Source organism: Chaetodon auriga, chromosome 10 (assembly GCF_051107435.1).
Source record: "Chaetodon auriga isolate fChaAug3 chromosome 10, fChaAug3.hap1, whole genome shotgun sequence".
Lineage (NCBI taxonomy): Eukaryota > Metazoa > Chordata > Actinopteri > Chaetodontiformes > Chaetodontidae > Chaetodon > Chaetodon auriga.
In genome coordinates, this window is record NC_135083.1 from 14553739 (window position 1) to 14575000 (window position 21262).

The 21262-nt window shown below is 42.6% G+C and overlaps 2 protein-coding genes across 4 annotated transcripts in view; both read left to right on the plus strand.

Annotated features, from left to right (window-relative positions):
- Window positions 1-3024: 3024 nt before the first annotated feature.
- Window positions 3025-14576, plus strand: ifrd2 (interferon-related developmental regulator 2). Of its 2 annotated transcripts, XM_076741997.1 has the most exons (13): window positions 3025-3556; window positions 4655-4711; window positions 8389-8505; window positions 8749-8833; window positions 9047-9171; window positions 9414-9571; window positions 10414-10467; window positions 10819-10997; window positions 11258-11366; window positions 11515-11649; window positions 11849-11977; window positions 12580-12672; window positions 12916-14576. In XM_076741997.1, exons 1-13 carry the CDS (start codon window positions 3514-3516, stop codon window positions 12994-12996), a joined length of 1365 nt encoding a protein of 454 aa, XP_076598112.1. In that variant the 5' UTR covers window positions 3025-3513; the 3' UTR covers window positions 12997-14576. The 2 variants fall into 2 exon arrangements, with proteins under 2 accessions (XP_076598112.1, XP_076598113.1); XM_076741998.1 differs by lacking the exon at window positions 4655-4711 and having other exon boundaries at window positions 3032-3556.
- A 635-nt stretch (window positions 14577-15211) lies between these two features.
- LOC143327501 (acylamino-acid-releasing enzyme) overlaps window positions 15212-21262 on the plus strand; it is a 9009-nt gene continuing 2958 nt past the window's right edge. For both annotated transcript variants that reach the window (XM_076741871.1, XM_076741872.1), the window contains exons 1-12: window positions 15212-15633; window positions 17307-17442; window positions 17715-17790; window positions 17879-17954; window positions 18157-18269; window positions 18491-18625; window positions 18790-18881; window positions 19302-19339; window positions 19425-19546; window positions 19632-19692; window positions 20080-20174; window positions 20393-20444. In XM_076741871.1, the coding sequence (XP_076597986.1) occupies window positions 15516-15633; window positions 17307-17442; window positions 17715-17790; window positions 17879-17954; window positions 18157-18269; window positions 18491-18625; window positions 18790-18881; window positions 19302-19339; window positions 19425-19546; window positions 19632-19692; window positions 20080-20174; window positions 20393-20444 (1114 nt within the window). In that variant the 5' untranslated portion in view covers window positions 15212-15515. The remainder of the gene's footprint in view (window positions 15634-17306; window positions 17443-17714; window positions 17791-17878; window positions 17955-18156; window positions 18270-18490; window positions 18626-18789; window positions 18882-19301; window positions 19340-19424; window positions 19547-19631; window positions 19693-20079; window positions 20175-20392; window positions 20445-21262) is intronic.

A 21262-nucleotide genomic window follows, 5' to 3' on the forward strand; every position in this document is an offset into this window, starting at 1 on the left:
AAAAGACCGAGAAAGTTGTGGAGTGCTCAATAAACAATCTTTAACCTGGTGCTGACATCCTGCCAGAACTGCTGAGGAACTGAACCTCAAAAACAGTGGTTTCAGGTTTATTTGTACAAAAAACAAAAGGATCCACATCCAAATTAAATCTTTTTCCTAAATTCTTAGCAGCTGGAAAACATTGTTCATAATTCTAAATTGAATGTCCATCATTTTAGGCAAAATTGGCCTTTTCAGTTCCCTATAATGTTTATTTACTAATACCCATTTAATTATTTTAAAATAAATGATGATGTGATGTGAACTCTCCCTGGCTTTTCTATTGGAAGAAGCCTGTAAGTCTGACACACTGCACCTCACCAATGTTCTCCATGTGGTACAAACAAGATAAAAAGGACAAAGAGGACAATGAAAGAGGGCCTTCAGGACAAAGCCAGTCCTGAGTTTTTTGCCACTTCACCACTGTTGTTTAAATGAGGTCTTCATGTTAATTGTAATGGTTCTATTATTCCACAAGATGGAGACATGTGGTTTAAAATTATGGGTAAATATCATTTTCCAGTAATACAGAATCTGTTTATGGAAATATGGCAGCTTTATAGGCAGTTTAGAAACCTCAAAATCACATTGCAATAAAGATTCTAACCCTCCAGCTTTCTGGAATAAACATTTTGGTATATGGAACCAGACTGACCTAAATACTCATGCTTTCAATTTCAAGAGCTTTCAGGCCACCATCGCTCTGGTCTTTCATTATCTGAGATCTGCTTAGATAATGAGTTTTATTTTTCCATATAAAACTGAAAATTACAGAATTTATTTTCTTCATCATTTCAGGAGAAACATAGAGACTCACATGGATAAATGATTTTAGAAATTCCTTCTGCCAAAATTGAGAGATGTCCTAAGAGCCAATGATTAAGAGATTGTTTCATACTGTCTATGTTGTCTTTATTGTTTGTTCTTTTATTTTGATCTTCAGACAGATTCATAGTAAGGCATTTTATTTCAGGTTGAACAGGAATGGATTCGATGTCTTTATCAGTACAAGTAGAAATAGGTAGCAATTCACATTTTTTTCAAATTCAAACACAAGCCAGGTGCTCTAGAAAAGACTGAGATCATGTCTAGATCTTTACTATTTTAAAAATTCTCATATTATTCCATCAAATCCTGGTGATTTGCCATTTTTCATTTGTTGTAATGCCCCATCAATTTCTGTTCATGTTAAATCTTCATCAAGTACATTTTGTCATCCTCACTTCATTTTGAAGCAGTTTGTATCCTTGGTGTTGCGTTACTGGTATCTTCTGAAGCTGGTTAACTCCTACAGTGTTCGCGTTGTCAGATTCTTCCCCTCAAACCAGTTCTCTTAAAGGTATAAGCCTGCTATTCAGATTTTTCTCAAAAACAGTTTATAGAGTCAAAGACAATCCTGTCAGTCATCACTGATGAACCATTTGAAGCGTGTGTATCTATGCCCTGTGCCTGTATCTTGTTACTTTCTTATTTTGCTGTGTTTGGGATGTTTCTGGGTGTCAGCCTTTGGGCAGCTGGTGTGTAACCCCCAGCCCATCACAGTGCGTAGAGTGTGAGGTTGAGACTCCATATAAACCTAGTGACCAGGTCACACCACTGTCTCCGTCTCTCTCCTCTGTTTGACTGAGAGTGGGGCTGAGCTACAAACACACATGCAGATGATCTATTTTGCATTGCACGTATTTGTTGTGAGGTTTGGCTCGTTCAGCCCACTTTAAAGCCATCCAAATGGAGTACAACTCGACCATGTATACACTTAAGACGTGTGATATCTGTTTGCACATTTTAACTGTGTTAGGAAGTGCAGAACCAGTGTTGTCTGTTGTTGGACTTTTTGATCTGTCCATAAAAACCTGCACATTCTCTCTGTGTAATCACTTTCTGTATAACTATAGAACTTGTTTACTAAATTTGCATTTTTCTTTCTTGCCTTAACTTGAAATTAACCACCAGTGGTTTTAGTATCCACACAGGGCCCGCAGGTCACATCACAGCTGAGCAGAACTCCATTCCAAACACCCCCACATCTCTTGCTGCTGTATTGTCATTTTTTTTTTTTATTTAACACCATGGCAATAAACTCTCACTCCAAAATTAATTAATTCAAGTTTTTAGTACATAATTCACTTTTTGAGTTACTATCCCTCTGCTTTGCATTCAAAATGCTATAACTTTGAAAAATAAAAGAGTGACATCCAAAAGATAGAAGTAGTAGCATTAAGAAGGGATGACTTCACAGCTAGTGTGGACAGGACAAATAAGTACAGTGACCTGATCATTAAACTTACCAATCCTTTCAGGATAGTCAGTTTCCACACTGAGCATCAGGACTGTCTTACTCAGGGGACAGATTTCACAAAACTGAAAAAACGGTCTAAAAACTCTATTTTGGAGTCTCTGCAGGACAGAATGTCTCGATTAGGTCATAAAGCAGGACCACAAAATTGCGTTTGTGTTACTGAGAAACAAGAAATTACACATTATACATTAACTAGACTGTATCTCAATTCAACTGAGAGAGAGAGATGTGAGAGATGTGTCAAAATACAAATTTGTTTCTACCCTTCACTGGTGCGTTTAGTAAAGTGTAAACTCCACAGACACCCAGTTCAAATCATGGCACATAAGTCTTTGGGTAGAACAATGTTTGAAATTAGTCGGGAAAAATGCTCAAAGGTCTGACTTTAATGTCAGTATTTAGATTTATATCTCAAAAATCAACATGAAAACGTTTAAATTCTGAGAAGGCACCGTTTTGTTTTGAAACAGGGTCCACTATATCAGTGTTTTTGTGCAGTATTCTGACGTTACTGACACAAATTTGACCATCCTTTAGAATTATATCCATCATAGAACTCACCTAAATCCAAACACAAGGGTCTCATCCGTCAGGTCTGGGCTTAGAACTGCAGTTTGGTTTTCTTCATACCGGAAACGGGGGATGCTGGCAGAACTAACCTGGCAACCCCGGCTACCGGTCTGTTCAGTAGTTACTGAAAGGAAGATGGTGGACTTGGCGACTACAGCGTGCTCAAAACTCCGTCCCAAACACTTTGGAAAATACTTACTGACGCAACCTGGTTTTAGATATAGATTACCCAGGGACAATCATAGATAATAGATTGTGAAAAACGTTGAGGAAAGTGACTTTTTCGCCACCGGACAACTGTTTATACCTAGACTAAAGAAAGCGGGGAGTTCCGGAGCGTGGTGGTGGTTGGTGCTCGTAAAGGACGCTAGCAAACGTTAGCCAAAGTGTCAAGAAAAGTGTGAAGACGGTGCAATTGTGGGAGCTTTGTCCCCAGCTGTCGACATAAACCACGGAGTCCATCCAGCCCTCTGCTGCCGCCGCCTTCAAACCAACTGTCAGATCTGTGAGGAGCAGACTTGACAGTTGGACTGAAAGCAGGCTAACTTTAGCTAGCTTCCCTCGGCTAGCTTTGTTGTGAACTGTGGATCAAAGCGGGACTCAAAATGCCACGGAGTAAAAAGGGGAAACGTGGCTCCAGCAAGCCGGGTAAGTAGCCGCAAGTTAGCGGCCATGCTAACTCACCTTCTAGCCTCTGGCATGAAACCAGCAGGAGTGTTATAATTGAATATGGCAGTTGTGATTTGACCGTTCATAGTAGTTACACGTCGTACGTCTTCATCGCCACACCTTAGGCGCAAAAACCGCACGCGCGGTAGCAGTTTGGGGACTTCTTCTGTCTGCCGTGAATATTCATATAGCGAGACAGTTGGTTGCTCTTCCGACGTTAATTTAAGATGTTTGACTTATAAATTGTTTTGCTGTCTGCCATGTGACATTACAGCCATGTGGCTTTTATTTAGTGCTGCAGCTTAGCAGCGCAGTCCGCAAGTGACAGTTTACATTGAAGCTACTGCGTTTATATACGCGCAGAAGCAAAGTGCCATTCATTTGATTGAGATCTGTGACATTCAGGACCCCGGCCTGCTAAAGCTGCACGTGTAGGGCTAAGGTTAACCGCAAGTTATTTTTAGCTGCGACGCCATGCCACTTAAAACAGGTAGATGAAAATCGTGTTGAAGAGAAACAACCAGTGCAACAAGTGCAGCAGGGTAGCTGAGTTCATTTACGTGCAGTTGAAAGTTGCTGCTCCGGAGTCACAGCTACACGTTTTCTCAATGTACAGCCGTGGTGCTGAGCATGCATGTGCCTGTGAGGTTGTTACAGCCCCCTCACGTTTTATGGAGTGACGTTTCCCGGGAAGCTCGCACGTGCCAGCGCCTCAATGCACACAAATACATTTTTGAGGAGTGTAGATTTCTGCTGAAGATTAAAAAGGGAATGAGGGACAGGGCAGTAAAGAGATAGGCCAAATATGAATATTAGTCTGGTGTTTGTTAACTTTTATGATAAATTAAGGCTTCTGAGATGTGCAGTGTTGTTATCGTGCATCGCTATGTTGCCATGCAAACATTTAATGAATTGGTAAAGTGGAGCTTGCTTCTTATGTTTTCTTCTCCGTCATGGTCATTCCTGCATTTTACCTTCCCATTCACTCATTCATCTGTCCACCGATCTTCTCCAATCCATACACCCTTTATTTCATCCATCCATCCGTTCATTCCTCCATCCATACATCATCTCTAGGCTCTCTTCGTCAAGAGGTTCTTCAGCTACAGTTGTCGGCTAAAGCCTCGTTGAAAGGTAACTCCTCCGACCCTTGACCCCTGACCTCAGCTTCGTGTCGTGCTCCAGTCTTGTCCAGAAGCTCTTGAAACTCACTACACTGCATGTGGTAAACCCAGCAACCTGCAAAGTTTTAACTCCTCCCTCCCGCTCACATTACATACTCAGGCTGCGTACCGTATTGACTGACTGGCTGACTTTACCACAGCCTCTTTCTTGTCATAGTTTCCACATGCATGTCATGCTTGAACACCATGGGCTAATGCCCCCTATGATATTGATGGCTGTACAAAAGACAAACATCACAGGACTATAAAGGAAGTTTGTCCACATCTGACCTTGACATCCACACAACCTGTTCACTTACAAGTGGCTGCTAACATCTAGTCTTGTTTTATCACTGTCTACTTTGCCCAAGTCTGAGGTGTTCCCATCTTGCCATTAATTTGGTTGAAGTCTGTCCGACCAGCCAGCCTCATTATCTCACCTTCGTTGACAACGGAAAAGTTTGGATAAAGGCAATTAATTTTGTTTCCTGGAGTGGCTCTTATGTATACGTTTGTGTCATGTAAATATAATACACCCTTGACACTGTGTTCAAATCATCAAATCACCCAACTGCTTGACCTGCTGAAGAGTTGGTTTAATTTGTAATTGCGTCATTATTACTCTGTGACTTTCCCATCCCACATTGACGTGTCGTGTGTTTTTTTTTTAAAATTATAAATACATGCAATGTTTGATTGATATGTAGTTCAAATCTGAATCTTTCCACAGATCTCTACATACAGCAGCACATTTGACAGAATCTGATGTTACTTGTCTCGTCTGCTGCTTGGGCTTTGTCTCTCAAAAAAAAACCAAAAAAAAAACAGCCAACCTTCCCAAATAAATGCTTTCTTATACACCATGTTAATTGGATCTTTACATGAAACTGGCAATGGCTAAAACGAATGATGTCAAGTAAGAGATGGGTTGCATAAAACTTCCTTAACTGTGAGGGTAATATTCCTTAGGGAACCACTGCAAACTGCTTGTAGAGAGAACACAGGTTAATTTAGTCTTGTATGTAAAGCTTGCTCTACCAGGCCATACCCGGGGTCTCAAATGAGTTCCCACCCATTTGGCTTAGACTTCTGATTTGTCTGTCAGCAGAGCCTCTTCCTCAGGGAGTGACTGATTGCTTTGTAAGCAAAAGGAGCAAAGTGGAGATGACACGTGAGTTCTGGCAGGGAGCTCACACTTACCATAAGTGAGTTGTGTGTGGGCAGGCCTGCGTGGGAAGGTGTGCAGCCGTGTGTTCCTGTTTGTGTACGGCTGCGAGGGAGAAGCCTATGTAGTGACCGGAGGTTCAAGGATGATGCCTGTGGAATTAGCGACTGTTACGGGCTCGCAGGGCTTTATCTCTGCTGTGAGGCCCAGGGGCTGTTCTGTCAAAGAAATCAGAATGTTACATAATGAAAACAGGGTCGTTCAGGTTTAACTTGTTACGATGGAAAGCTGCATGTCTTATGAAGTTATCACTGTACTGAATGAATGAATGTGTTTAACCTCTGAAAGATGAGTATCCCTGAATTTCATGTAAACATGTTAGCACAGCAGCATCGTCTTCAGCTCCAAACAAGCACTTACATCCAGTTTTGCAACTGACTGTATGATATACTGACACGTATGAAAAGGTAGCTATTAATAGGAGCACAACATGCAACCATTATGTCATTATTGTACAGTACATTTTTGCCATTGAGCAATTATCCAGCTAGTATCTGTTCAGCTCAGCTCTAAAATATTACAAGTAGCACCTGAAAGTACGATCTGTGGGGTTAAAGCTACATGGCCCAAACATTAGGTTCAGCAAATGATTCTGCTACCCTTGAAATTTTGCCAGGCAGTTGCGATCAGAAGAGTAGAAAAGAGCCATTTAAATGACATTCTTGCACATACAGGTTCGTTTGTCAACAGCAGCAGAAATTCAGCAGCCTGTGGTAAGATAAGTTCCGCCTTGAATGCTTCACTTCTGCAGTGTAAAGAAAAGGCAGAATAGCTGATGAGACAGACAACAATGACTACAGTTGGGTCTGCTGAACTTTAGCCCAGTTTTCTCAGTTTACACACCCTGAGCTCAAATGTAGTCCTGGTTCCAGTTACCCATTTAGAGTGGAATGGACTATTCTTGGTACTGTTGCAGGTAATCTATAGGAACAGGTTAAAAACATGCTTTCATTGAGAAAGCATCTCACAACTCAACTTCCATGTTGCATTTTCTGCAACAATAGCTGTGACCTCTGGGTTACCTTGAGTGTCCTGGTTGACCTGAACAGGGTTACACACACGCATGCACCCACACAGAGTCTGACCATTCTGGATTGTACACACTGAATGAATGAATAAATGAATGGCCACTCTGGTCTCCAGTAATCCCACCAACAGTAGAAAGTCCTGAGCCAGCAGGAACCTGAGGGTTAGCTTAGCTTAGCTTGCGTGGCTCTTATCCTCTGTTCTGTTCAGGCTCTGTGTAACAAACTGTCCCCCTCTTTCATACACACACAGGGCAGAGCTGTGTTGAAACACTAATTACTGCCCTTGTAAGAATGTAAAAGATAATGGAGAGTTGGAAATTCCTTAGGTTATCTGCTATATCCTCTCATTACTGCGTGAGATTGATAATAAAACATGACAGTGGCATATTGGAGGTTGCATGTGAGTCTGGGTGTGTGTGTGTGTGTGTGTGTGTGTGTGTGTGTGTGTGTGTATATATATATATATGTGTAAGAAGACCTCTACTGGTGTACAGTTACTGACAAAGACAGCTGAGCAGAGTAAGCCTATAGCCAGCTTGCCTAAACCTGCTATTGGTCACTGCAGGGGAATGGCGTCCTGCCAAATTCTGGTTAATTTTGGCATATATCTTGCTAAGTGTTTCTATTTCACATTCACAGTTAACCATCTGTCATTTTGAGGCCTTTACCATTTTATAGAGATCCTAACTGGCTGTTTTAAAAAGAAAAACACCTTACTGTAGAATATAAGTCTCTATATCACCAAAAACGGACAATTATAGCCTCTGAAAAAGTATTGACTGAAGGGTTCTTGCATATGATGGCGTTCCAGTTCCACTCCCTTGTATTGCAGCCTGCTATGGAAAAGACGATACAGAACCAGGCAGCATTTTGGACAATAAAGGGAGGAAATAACTGTTGTTGCCCAACAACGTTGTGGCTTCTTGTTTGGAAACTTTTCAGTCTATTTTTGACCAAGTGTTGCTCATCATTTCCTTGTCCTACAAGCTTTTTGTGCACCCTGTCACTGCCCTAATATCTGCAGATCGTGAGCTTGTCAATCCATCCTCACCATACTTGTCATGATAGAGATGCATCGCCAAGATCTGCTGATTTTTAAGTCCTCTTACACCCAGTAACAGTCACGCTGCAGCAGCACACGGCTGCCACTGAAAACAGCATTCAGACTTTTGCCTGTTCACTGGCATCACGATTCTGAGATGATTCATTCCCTTCCCTTCACATTACCCAAAACAATCAGAGCTTATGTCTGAACTAAGACTCCAAGTGTGAGCTTTCAGTTGAATGCAAATGTAACACACCCCTTGCGCTCTCCTTTTTTTCCACCACCATCTTCATATCCCTCTTTCATTTTTCATCTCACTATTTCGCCGTCTGTCTTCTTTCTTTCTGTAGGTATTAGAAATGGGGTGAAGGGAGAGTCGGGTGCCAGTGATGATGAGCTGACGTCTGATGTTCTTAGCCACTACAGCAGCGCCAGTGAAAGCACCTCAGTCCTGGAAGAGGGCACAGGTTTGTACATAAATGCAGATAATGCATGCACATGCTTCTTACAGTACTATTTGTTTTGGATCATGTTAGCCACATTACTGCTTATATACACTAAAGGAAATAAAAGCAGGCAGTGTTTTATAGTGTATTTTCTGTGATGTGACAGTAAGGCATGATTTACATAATTTTTTTTCCCTCCTAAACTGAAGCATTAAACTTGCATACAGTTAATAAATCCTGTGTGTGTTGACTGGCCAAATGCAGGAGGGGAGCAGGTGGATGAGCAGACTGCCCAGGAGGAAACAGAAGACAAACTGAAGCAATGTATAGATAACGTGATGGATAAGAGGTGAGGTGTTTTTTTTTTTTTTTTGCTTTCGTCTAATCACTATCAATGATAAACATAGGAAATGTCAGAAATAAACAGGAAGACAAATGCTGGTGAAAGTGATGGTGCAATACCAGATGTGAAATGGAGTAGACATTGCAGGAAATGATGTTACTAAATATCTTAACCTCATCCTCCTCTCTCCCTCTCCTTGTACCTGTTTCTGTCTCTCAGCACTAAGACGCGTCTCGCAGGTCTCGAGTCCTTGCGACAGGCCTTCTCATCCAGGCTGCTGTACGACTTCCTGACAGAGAGGCGCCTCACCATCAGCGACTGCCTGGAAAGGAGCCTTAAGAAAGGTGAGACGGAACAGATATTCTGCTATGTTAGTTAAATAGTGTGTTTCTGTAGGGCTTTCTGCAGACTGATTCAAAACACAAGTGGTGATATTGTATAGATTCATACACAAATCATTAAAGTTTTGTGTTCCCTCAAGTGCTCGTGCCGAAAACATGTAATCCTGTTTGTCAAGGTGCAACTGAAACACAGTCAACAACAGCTGCAGTTAGTGATAAATAAAGAGTAACTCTGTTGCCTCCAGGCAGCGGGGAGGAGCAGTCAGCAGCAGCCACAGTCTTTGCCTTGCTCTGTATCCAGCTGGGGGGTGGAGACGAGGCAGAGGAGGGCTTCAAGATGCTTCGCCCCATTCTCACCTCTATTCTGATTGACAACAGCGCCAGCATATCAGCCCGCCAGAGTGTGAGTAATCACATAAACCTTCCCTGATGTTGTGCAAAACGTTGGTTATAGCATGATATTTCTGTCACAGCAACCTCTGGAAAAACAGACAAGAACAGCAAAAAAATGAAATATGAAATGCACATCTGCTTAGACATACACATGTGGGAATGTTGGATCAAAGTCTTGTGGACTACAGAGGAAAACTCAGTCAGCAATGTGACAGTGAAAGATGGGGAACAACAGCAGCGAATCCAAAAACATCTGGTGCAGCAAAGAAGTTATTGAGTGCAAAGTCTGCAGTGCATTTCTCCCACCCAGCTGACCTCACTCTCACCTCCATTGTTGTCTAATAGTCAAATGAGTCATAGCTCAGACATTCAGTTAACAGTAAAGGAAAACTCCACTTAAAAAACATATTCTGGAGAAATTCAGTTTTAAGGTGGACTGTCCAGTCAAGGAGAATTTCCCAGCCCGTCAAGGTTTCTTTTGATGTGTCGAATGGCTCTCGCCAACTGCTGCTTTCAACTCACTGTGTGAATTTTGGAAACAAACAGAAGACATAAAGATGCAACAGTAGACAGTGTTTAGGGGACTCTTGAGGACCCTTCCCACTGTGTGACATTAACAGCAGTCAGGTTTTGCCCAGTCAGTAGTTGCCCAGCTTAAAATCAGGTATTTACCATTCAGGAGATTTTCTGTCGTGAAAACATTATAAAAGAAATCAGATTAGGATCATGGTTGCCATCCTTGTACAATGATCATATAAGTTTTGACCTCAAGTTTGCAGGAGAATGGCAGCTTTCCTCTGTCTGTAATTAAACCTCTGGTCATGTGACTGTCCTTGCATCTGTCTCCATCAGTGTGCCAGAGCTTTGGGGATGTGCTGTTATGTCTCTGCCGCTGAAGACGGAGAGGTGAGAATGACTTGTTCTCAATCGCTGAATCCATCATGACACTCATGATTTTCAAAGGCTTGCAGGGGGTTACAGGGAAATATAGCACCACAAGGAATAGGTTGACTGTTTACACTTTGGAGGTTTCAGTTTTCTCATTGTTACCCCCCACACCTGATGTTTAAACCAAACTATATCAAGAAACAAAAGCCTTCTAAAGATTTCCCAAATAAAATCTCATCAGATGAGGCTGTATTATCTGGGATTTTCACTGGTAGTTGTATTTACATTGTGCTGTTAAACATCATCCCTCATGACGTTTTCTCGTTTTCTCTCTTTTTCCCCCTTAACATCACCACTGAACCCTTCCAGGACTTGATCAAGTCATTGGCCCTTCTGGAGAATGTATTCATGTCTTCCTACCCCAACAGAGAGGGAACGCTGCCTGCACCCAAACCCGGCAGTCCAGGCCTCCACAGCGCCGCCCTGCAGGCCTGGTCGCTCCTGGTCACCCTCTGTCCTGCATCTAGACTGACTGTGCTGCTTGACTTGTGAGTGAAACTAACTCAGTGTTCAAAATGAAAAAAAAAATCTGCCTGAGTGAAGATTAGTGTGAATATCCAAAAAACATCAATCCTTCATTTGTGGGTTTTAAATTTTCATTCATTTATTTAATTTTAAACAGTGCAGTATAGTTCTCTTGACTTTCATGGATGTGATATTTTGATAAATCATTTTGCTGAGGTAAAAGCTCTTGACGTGACAAGTAGTGTAACCTATAGTGACTCTCTCCCTCTGTCTCCCCCTGTAGTCACCTCCCCAAACTGCAGGCGTGTTTGCAGAGCAGTGACGTAAACTACAGGATAGCAGTGGGGGAGACCATCGCCCTGCTGGTGGAGCTGGGGCGAGATACAGACGAGGTAAATGCACATAGGCTGTTGTGTACCTTTGTGAGCAGGCGCGCACACACACACACTGCTGTAACAAATGCTGTGTACTTCTTTTACCATTACACCCATATCTCTGGTTTTAATGTCATTGTTCCATGCAACAATTATGTCACTGTAGGAATTCGAGGTGGAGGACGGTGAAAGTCTGTGTCAGTGTCTGAAGAGTTTAGCCACAGACGGCAACAAGCACCGAGCCAAGAACGACAGGCGGAAACAGCGCTCCATCTTCAGAGAGGTGCTGCATTACATCGAGGTGTGTTTTATCGCTGCAGCCATAATATCTGCAACGATAACCATTTCTCTACCTGTGCTCGTCAGTCAGTTACTGAATAGTTTGTGTTTTCATTTTCAAGTTGTGCACATCTGCTGTGGGTTTTGCTTGAAAGGTTTGGCCTTGTGTCCTCTTCCTTTTTTGGCTTTCACTTTGTGATGTCCCCTTTCTTCTTCTGCAGAATGAGGACTTCACAGAGGAGAAGATCAGGTTCGGCATGGAGAGCGTTTACATCGACAGCTGGATGAGAAGAAGAATCTATGATGCTTTCAAAGAGATCATGGAATCCGGAGTTAGACACCACCTACAGGTGAGGAAAATGCACTGAAACCAGTCGCATACGTCAGTAGAAAGAGTTTGTGGGTTCTTACAGGAATAGAGCTTGTGCCTCAGTAAAGCTGCATATGCCTCTGATATAGCCTCGTTCACGGTCGGCTAATTTTCTGTCGCTTCCACCTGGCCAGCAGCCTCATGTGATTGCTTTAATGCCACATATTTTTTGCATCACCTCCATAGAGTGATACTAGTTTGAACACCAGAAGCTGAGTAGGAATACTGGTATGCGCCTGCAGAGCCAATTTCAGTAGCGGGCTGTGAGCTTGGCAAATGACACGCACACAATGAACACACCTACACATGCATCACATACTGGGTGTGTGGGCGAATCCCACTGCCTCGCTGTTAGTTTTATTGTGCGTGAATAAGCTGAGCAATGATGCAGACTTTAATATGACACATCCTACATTTTAGCCAAATGGAACCAATAATGGCACATTAGACAGGAAATGTTAATAGAGGTCCTTGGTAGGCAAGATGAGTTTACACCTCAGTTAATTCATTAAATTCTGCATGTTTGTTTAGTCGGACATTTACGTGTTGTTCATTTTAGTGTGTGTTTTTGCTTTGGTGCAGTTCAACCCACTGCTGAGAGACATCTTTGGCCTTGGCCCGCCCCTCATCCTGGACGCTACTGTCAAAGGCAACAAGATCTCTCGATTTGAGAAGGTAACAGCTTCACTTCTGTCCTTGAATCTCGATCTGTGCACCGGAACAATCTGACCTTGGAACATGTGATAGCATTTTTCAGAATTTTTCTCCTAGTCTTGCATTTTTGTTGCATCCTTGAGCTGCTGCTGCTGCTGCTGCTGCTGCAGTGAAGGTTCAGGAAAGGAATTCATCCTGTGTGACTGCAACCTGAGAAGTACAATAATTGTTGTACTCATCTTGTTACCTTTTTTTCTTTAACAGCATCTTTTCAACTCCGCTGCTTTCAAGGCGAGGACTAAACAGAGGAACAAAGTCAGGGACAAACGGGCCGACGTCATGTGAGAGAGGGAGGGGGACGGAACGAATGGATGGACGACTAAGCGAGGAATTCCCTGGGCTGTATTGAGATGGACACAGAATAATACCTTCAGCTGTCAGACACACAAAGACTCAACAAACTCGAAACAGGGCTTTTTCACTTGTGCTCTTCACATTAATTCTCAAGGTGGCCAACATTTATTCTTAACTCCCACAGGCAGAGGCAGCCTCGCTCCCAGCAGGCACCTGCTTTTTCACTCATTTTTGCATTGTCTGTAAAACGATGCTAAACCCCTTTTATGTGAGATTAACTGGCTTCATTACACAAGTTTTCTGTGCACACAACAGATGTGATCTTCAGATATGAAAAAGGTGTTTTATTCATTTTATCAATTCAAATACAGAGAAAGTAAAGTATGAAGTGTCATTGAGAGTCAAACATTTTTAAAGCTTTATGGCACATCTGAGAACCTGTGGAAGCCTTCCATGTTAGATTTACTGAAACCCTCCTTGGTGCTGATTGGTTGTTTTTGATACTCATCTTGAACTGCTGCTCAGCGGCTTGACAGTCAAGTCTTTTTAATCCTAATTTCTGACTTCATTTTCCACATAAGGCCACTTTTGCGGGACGTAACGAGTCCCGGTTAATCTCTGAATCTTAATGTTTAAGCATCCACTTCTGTAACAAACGCAAAAATAAATAAATAGCCATGGACATAATGTGGAAAAACTCTCCCCGACTGTGGGCTGATGAGCCCTCTGTCGTCCTCTGTTTCTACTCCCAGAGGCTCCTGCAGCTGCCAAACCAGAAACTGACTCTACAAACAATGCAACCTTAAAGAAAATGTGTGTGGTGTTTTGCGTGAGTGTGTTTTATTTGAATTTTATTTAACACCATGAAATACAACACAAAACCATATAAACAAGAAGATGCCTAATTAAGATGTAAAATCAAAGAGTTAATATTGTCATATTTGTATTGATTTATTTTTGAGAGGAAAAATACATTTGAACCATTTCTGGTGGATAATTGTATTTTACTCTCTAATTTATTAAAACAGCAGTACTGTGTGATTTTTAAGAAATTAAAAAATGCTAAGAACTGTTTACAGACACAATTATGGGATGACGATGACGAGGAATTTCTATTTTTTTCATGTATATTTTTAATGCGGGTTGGTGGGTCATACAATCTATGTGTATGTGTTGCAGATAGAATGTATAGAGGGCTTTATGGTAAGATGTGTACTTGAATCATTAGATGCATTTGAGTGACTTCCCCTCTGATGAGCAGTAAATACCTACAGGCCACTAACCAGAGCTGCTGATCAGAAGGGTTGGCGGTTGTCACAGCGGTCAGGTTAACATCTAAAATTCAGTGTCCTCCTGACTGTGACAGTGTTTTTGACTATAATGATTTTTCCAAAGCACACTTAACAGCTGCCCGGATATTTCAGTACTTTGGTGAAAACCTTTCACCAGTTTCACGGTTTCCTGTGGCCTCGAACATTGCAGCCTCACCAAACTGTCTTATTAGTGGTTCTGGTGTTTCAGAACAGGGACAGAGGATGCATTGAATGAAATAAAGATTATTTGAGCACTTTCTTGGTCTCTTTTGTAGTTTCAAATGTTGGTTCTTAAAGGAGATGCAGTTGTTTCTGTCCTGGAGAGACAAAGACCTATGGGATTGTGATCAGATTTTACCACTGTGATAACCTTAATATAAATTCAATGTTAGCCTGAGAACAGATATGACACATTTTAATATGGACTGTCCCTCCTTTCAATAATTCTCTGGAATTTTGGTCGAAGATTTGTAAGGAAAAGCAGCTATGGTTTGAAAAATAAGATAGAGGAATGATACGGATGATACACATTTACATTTTGAACCCCCGTGACGTTCACACATTGTTTCAGGAAGACAAATATTAATTTAAATATGAAGTTCTAGGCTAAAACGTAACTAAGACTCCTCCATCCACCTGGAAAGAGGGGTAATCTTGAACCCACAGAGGAGAAAACAGTCGTAAAAATGAGCATAAGAAACATACAGTAAAATGCTGGTAACTAAATGCTTTAAAAGTAAGCTTTAATGACATGAGAATTAACGTTAGTATTGATAATATTGACCATTTTATCTGTAGCAATCATTTGTAGTGAAAATCTGCTGTACCCTTGCGGTCGGCCGCTTCCCTCCAGAACACCCCTCCAACCTGAACCACGGTGGTATCGTCCATTCATAAATCCAATATGGAGGCACTGGTGCAGTAAAAATCATAGTTGTGAAATGTTGAATCAAGTCCAGGGGATGCGATAGGAGGCGATAAAATCATTGACAGTCTATTGTTGATAAATTCATGAACGGAGCTGCCGTAAAACCGAGCCTTGACGACTTCTGTGACCCTCCGAGCGGCTTTTAACGGGTTTAGCGCCTGTGTTTGACACATGAGTCTGCGCTTGTGTCTCTCTCGCTGGTGACCGTTCAGCTGTGACAGGTTGGTGACTTAAATGAGAGCTCCGTGTGCGCTCGGCAGCAGACACCGATGGACCCCGGACAAATCACCGGGGTGTACGGAGAGGTCAGCGGCCTCCCGACGCCTGTTTCTGCCCGTGTGAGTGAGGAGCAGCTCCCAGAGATCCGGATCTACACAGTGGCTGCAGGTGAGCTGGGGACACGCACACGCGCACACGCAAACAGCCGTGTTTCCATCACTTTTGGGACATTACTTACATTCATTTCCCGGAGACTTATCCCAACCTTAACCCAAGTATTGTTCGTGATTTTGCAAACCATTTGCAAAACAAGTTTTGACAGTGTTCCTCATCAGCACAATGATGGAAGATCAGTGGGTGCATTCCTCAACTCACAACTACATCTGTCTGCTAATTTATTGCTTACTTTTCTGGAAATGATTGGAAAAACAAAAAATATGTAAGAAACATTCAGAAATCTGAAACTACAAGATAATTAGTTAAATGATCAGCAGTGATATAAGAACACATGATTTGTAGTGAAGGAGCGATAACTTTCAAAACCAGTCTCACAGGGACTGTTGAAGAATGAAGTGATTACGTTTTAAACTGAGGAATGAAGAAAAAACATGGGCCTAACTTCTCTAATTCAGGGTCTGTATTATCTTTTTATACTGTGAGATCTACCATACACGTTTCTAGGTAGGAAGTAACTCTTTTAAATGCAGGTAATTACAGAAGGATCCCCACAATCTGCAAAGTCCTTTACACCACACAAAAACCACATAAAAACATTGAAATAAACACAGAACACAGTCCTGTTCTTTTAGCTTCCCCAGCAGTGTCCTGAGGGTGGCTCTTAAGGAAAGGCCTCGGAGGCATCGATATCAGGTTGGATGCCAGTTTGCCCAACAGATGTCCTGTGTGCAAAGCCGACGCTTTGGACTGATGTTGGCACAAGAGGAAAATTCACAATGTCCAAAATGAAAATCTCATCATCTGGCAGATATGAGTGTACACAGTAAACCTCCTGCACATATTTCCATTTGTTTATGAATGTGTGAATTTGTTAATCCGTCCATTCCATGTGAAGACTTGACCTGAAAACCCGAAATGATGAATGGTCAGAGTCATTGGAAGTCATCCTCTCGGACAATGAATGTGCAGATCAGGTTTGATGACAGTCTGACCTGTTCAGATATCTAACCTGAACCAACAGGTAAATACTGCAGAAAATGAAAGAGATCCTCACGTGCTTAGATTTCAACCCGCCAGCATGGGAAAAAACCCCCCAAAACAAAACAAAACTAAATCCCTCTGGGAATGACTTTTTGGATTTCGTGACAACCTGCTGGTCAAAGGCGCTCTGGGACTGACACCAATGATCTTGTCTTAAGGGTTTAGAAAGGTTTACAGAGTAAACCCATCTGTTTGTCTGGAGGAATACTGTTCAACCTGACTGCTGTTTATTGGATATTGCGCAGTACATTGGATTGTGGGTTGAGGAGAGGACACTTGTATCATTCAAGTGGCTGTTTAAATGGCTTTGACTTAAAATAAATACAGTAAAATATTAGATGTCACTATGACATAAGTATTTTTGCAATCTTGAAGCTATTAAAGTTGTCATATTGATACGTCTAAAGCAAGATATTTTAAAGTTGAACAATAAGCATAATGAAAGATGACAGTAACAGCAAACTGGAAGTTTAATTATTCATAATAATAACTTTCGACCGACACAAACGTCCTGTATCTGTGATCAGCTAATGATCCTTTAAACCACGAAGCTTAGATGGAAATAACTGAGCGTCTCTCATTTAACCCAACTTTGTCCAACTTCTAACTGTGGCCACATCCAGAGTGGAGTCAGAGGGATCTGGTCCGAGGCTCCAGACTTTACTTCTCACAGCAGTGGACTCTGATCACAGACAGCAACGACCACAAGACAATCAGGACTGTCCTCCCACCAGGACCCTGTGCACCTGTGTCTGGAGAGTGAGTACACACATACACACACATTCACGAAATTCAATAACAACACCCCTTACATTTAACAGAATGCTCAGCTTTTATCAAATCCTCTGACATTTCACTTGGATCTCTAAAAAGGAGATTTATTACAGCTTTGAATGTAAATGAATGCTCAGACTGTGTTTCAGCTGCCTGCATACGAGACTGGTGTGGTGACACTTGCAACAGCCTATTGAGCATTTAACCAGAGGGTGCGGTGAAGCATCCAGAGTCTTTACTTCTTCTCTGCTCTGCAGGTTACTCAGTGGACTCTCCCCCATCCGAGGCCTGAGGGCCGTTGTCAGGGAAACAGGTGGCCACCAGCTCCTCGAGGTGGGAAAAACAGAGCGCAGCGTCCTCTGTGAGATCCATGTTTGACCCTTTTGACCGACTGTTGTTGTTTATGGTGGCTGTTGTTCAGATATGGGACCTCCACGGCCTCAGGAAATGCCTCAACCTGACTGGTCTCAACAAACACGGCAGAGTGTACGACGACAGTAAGACACATGTTTCACGTTTTAGCTTGTTTCAGCAAGATCAGCATCACTGACCCAGTCACATCAACCTACTGTGCACAGTGTTTTCCACTTCTGAGACATATGTGAGCTATTGTGCCCTGGTACTGTCGTCTGTTAATGTGTTTATATAAGCTTGGGTGTGTGTGTGTGTGTTTGTTTGTTTGTTTGTGTGTGTTTCCAGCCCAGTTTGGCTGTCTGTCATGGTCAGAGTGTGAGAGCAAACTGTTGTATGTAGCTGAGAAGAGCAAGAAGACATCAATAGAAACATGTGATGGGGAATCTGCATGTGGGAAGGTATCACACACACACACACACACACACACACACACACACACACACACACACACACACACACACACACACGCGCACACACGCACATGCAAACATGAAGCAGATTTCATTGTCAGTAACTACACAGAAGTATTTTTGTTTTATTTTGCTGGTGTGTGTGTGTGTGTGTGTGTGTGTGTGTGTGTGTGTGTGTGTGTGCGTGTGTGTGTGTTGTGCTCAAACAGGACAGGAGTGTGTACTGTGAAGACTGGGGTGAAGCTCTGACCAATAAGAGCGTTCCAGTGATTTGTGTGGTCAGTCTGCACAGCGGCTCCGTCAGTGTGCTGCAGGGCGTCCCGCCTGATGTTTCACCTGGACAGGTCACCTGACTGGATTTAGATGTTTTTATTAGTGTTTGGAGGTCAAGTGTGAAACCCACTTGAGTCTCAGTGTGTGTTTAATCATGTTGACACACACTAACAGTAGCACGTCCTCTTTGGCTTTTTACACATAGTTTTCTGTGTGTGTGTGTGTGGTCCTGCAGGCTCTGTGGGCTCCTGGCAGCCAGTCGGTGGTTTTCGTTGGTTGGTACCACGAACCCTTCAGACTTGGACTGAAGTTCTGCTCCAACCGCAGGTTTGATAGCTGCTCTGTTTGAGTGAGTGAGTCAGCATGAAAAACTGCAAAAAAAAAGAAAAAGAAACAATGTCAAAAGCAATTTATTTATAGAGCTGAAAATCACAGGTTTCGATTTGGGTAAGTGATGAAAAGGAAACTGTGAGGAAAAAAGAGAGACATGCACATTAAAGCAAATTATCATATTTATTCACCATCAGACAGTTTTTGTTATAGCAGTATGCTGGTAGCACGGGAGGTAATTTTGTTGTGCTGAATTGGAACTGAAAGATCAGAAAAAGCAGAAACAATGTTCAACCTTGTTTCTGTTTCCAGACATCAAGAAGACGTTCAGCCATGTAAAAGTGCAGTTTGTTTACAGCAGGCCTCGGAGTAAACAGTGGAAATTACAGATTCTTTTCTCCTAAAATTCTGTTTCAGATCAGCGTTATTCAAGCTCGACCTGGATGGAAACTGTGGTGAGCGCGTCGTATTTGTGTCTTTGCTGATGAACTAAACTCACTCGCTCTCTGATCCCTGTACGTCCTCCTCCCTCCAATCCAGAGTGTCTGTCTGGGGACAACCTGTCGGTGTCCTGTCCCAGGCTGAGTCCAGACGGGTCCACACTGATCTACCTCCAGGGTCGAGTCTTTGGTCCTCACAACCAGTGCCTCAGTCTGCAGCAGGTACTGTGTGTGTGTCTCTGTGTGTGTGTGTCTGTCTCTGTGTTTTGTGTTTCTTCTGTTAACAGTGACTGTTGATCCTCCACAGTTGGACCTGAAGAGTAGGAAGACATCCACACTGTTGGACGTTGTCAGCAGACCACAGACTGGTAGGTTACTACTGCAGTGTCTGCAGTGTTTTTTGAACACACAATCATGATCCCCAGAGGATGAATGCACTGACTTTGGTGATCCTGCTCTCGTACCACCATGAGGTTGATGACATAGTGTATATATTTTGTATATTTTCTCTGTGGCGTTACTGAAATACAGTCATCCCAGAGTTAGCGTTGATACAGGTGATATTCTAAAATGACTTTAATTAGAAATGCAATCCTTGTTCAGTTTATTAATGTCCAGTTTTTGTAGTGACTGTCAGGGGTAGCAGGATAAAAGCTAACATGGTGAGAGTGAGGGTGCTCGGTGGAGGACCAAAGCTAAAAAAAAAATCCAAATGTAAAGGTAAAACGTGAATTCTCTCCATGTCTCTGTTTCAGGTGAGTTTGCAGGTGTTTATGAAGCTTTGCCGTCCTGCTGCTGGTCTGCAGACAGTCAGAGAGTGGTGTTCAGCAGCGCCCGCAGAAACTGGAAGGTAACCACCACATGCTAAGCTAAGCTAATCAACTCCTGGCTCTAACTGCATAATTTATATACAGACATGAGAGAGGTAGCAATCTGATTGTTTAACTACAAGCCAGAAATTAATTTTAAATAAAAAATACCTATGACACAGTTTTTCTAACATTTTGTAGATCATTTTTATTTTTGCTCATCAGTCGTCACACGTCACTCTCTCCTTCTCTCTCTCAGGATCTCTTTATGGTCGACAGAAGATCAAAGAAAGTTACCTCCCTCTCTGATAGTAAGAGTCCATCCTCTCCTCCACCTCCTCTTCCTCCTCCTCCTCACTCTCTTCTGTCCTCATCTCCATCTCTTAATTTCCCTCCTCCTCCTTCTCCTCTCTTTCACCCTCCCCTCTCTCCACTGCTTCCGCCTCCTCCCTCCCCCTGTTGGCCTCCCTATCCTCCCCCATCTCCTGCATTTTTTCCTTCTCATTTTCCTCTCCCTCCTCCTGCTGTTCCTTTGTCATCTCCTCTTCCTCCCACTCCCCTCTCCCCTCTTCTCCCACCTCCCCCTTTCCCTCCACCTCCAGGTGCACTTCCTTCTTCTTACTGTCATGTTCTTCCTCCTCCTCCTCCTCCTTCTCCTTCTCCTTCTCCTCTTCCTCCTCCTCCTCCTACAGAACCCCTTCTCCATCCACCTCCCCCGCCTCCCCCGCCTCCCCCTCCTTCTCATCTTCATCATCAGGAGCACAAGAGAGAACAGGAAGGTACGACAAGACCAAAAGGCTTAATGCTGCCACCGACATCATATCGGAGAATTTCAAAATAAAAGTCCAAAGTTGCAGAAACACCACAAGACCATGCAGTGAGCGCCAAAGACAACAAAAAATAACATCAAATGCAGCATTTCATCACAGTAGTAACAATTGTTGCTTTTGTTGATATTTATGTTTAAAGACTTGGTCAGATGAAAGTCTTATCTTCACTTGCCTTGGAATTAAAATAATTAAACGATTCAAAGTAAAATGATGTAACTTCAAATACATCTTCATGTGTCTCTACTGTGTTCTGTCACTTCTCTCTCTCTTTGCTCCTGTTCTTGTTTGTCTGTGTTGCC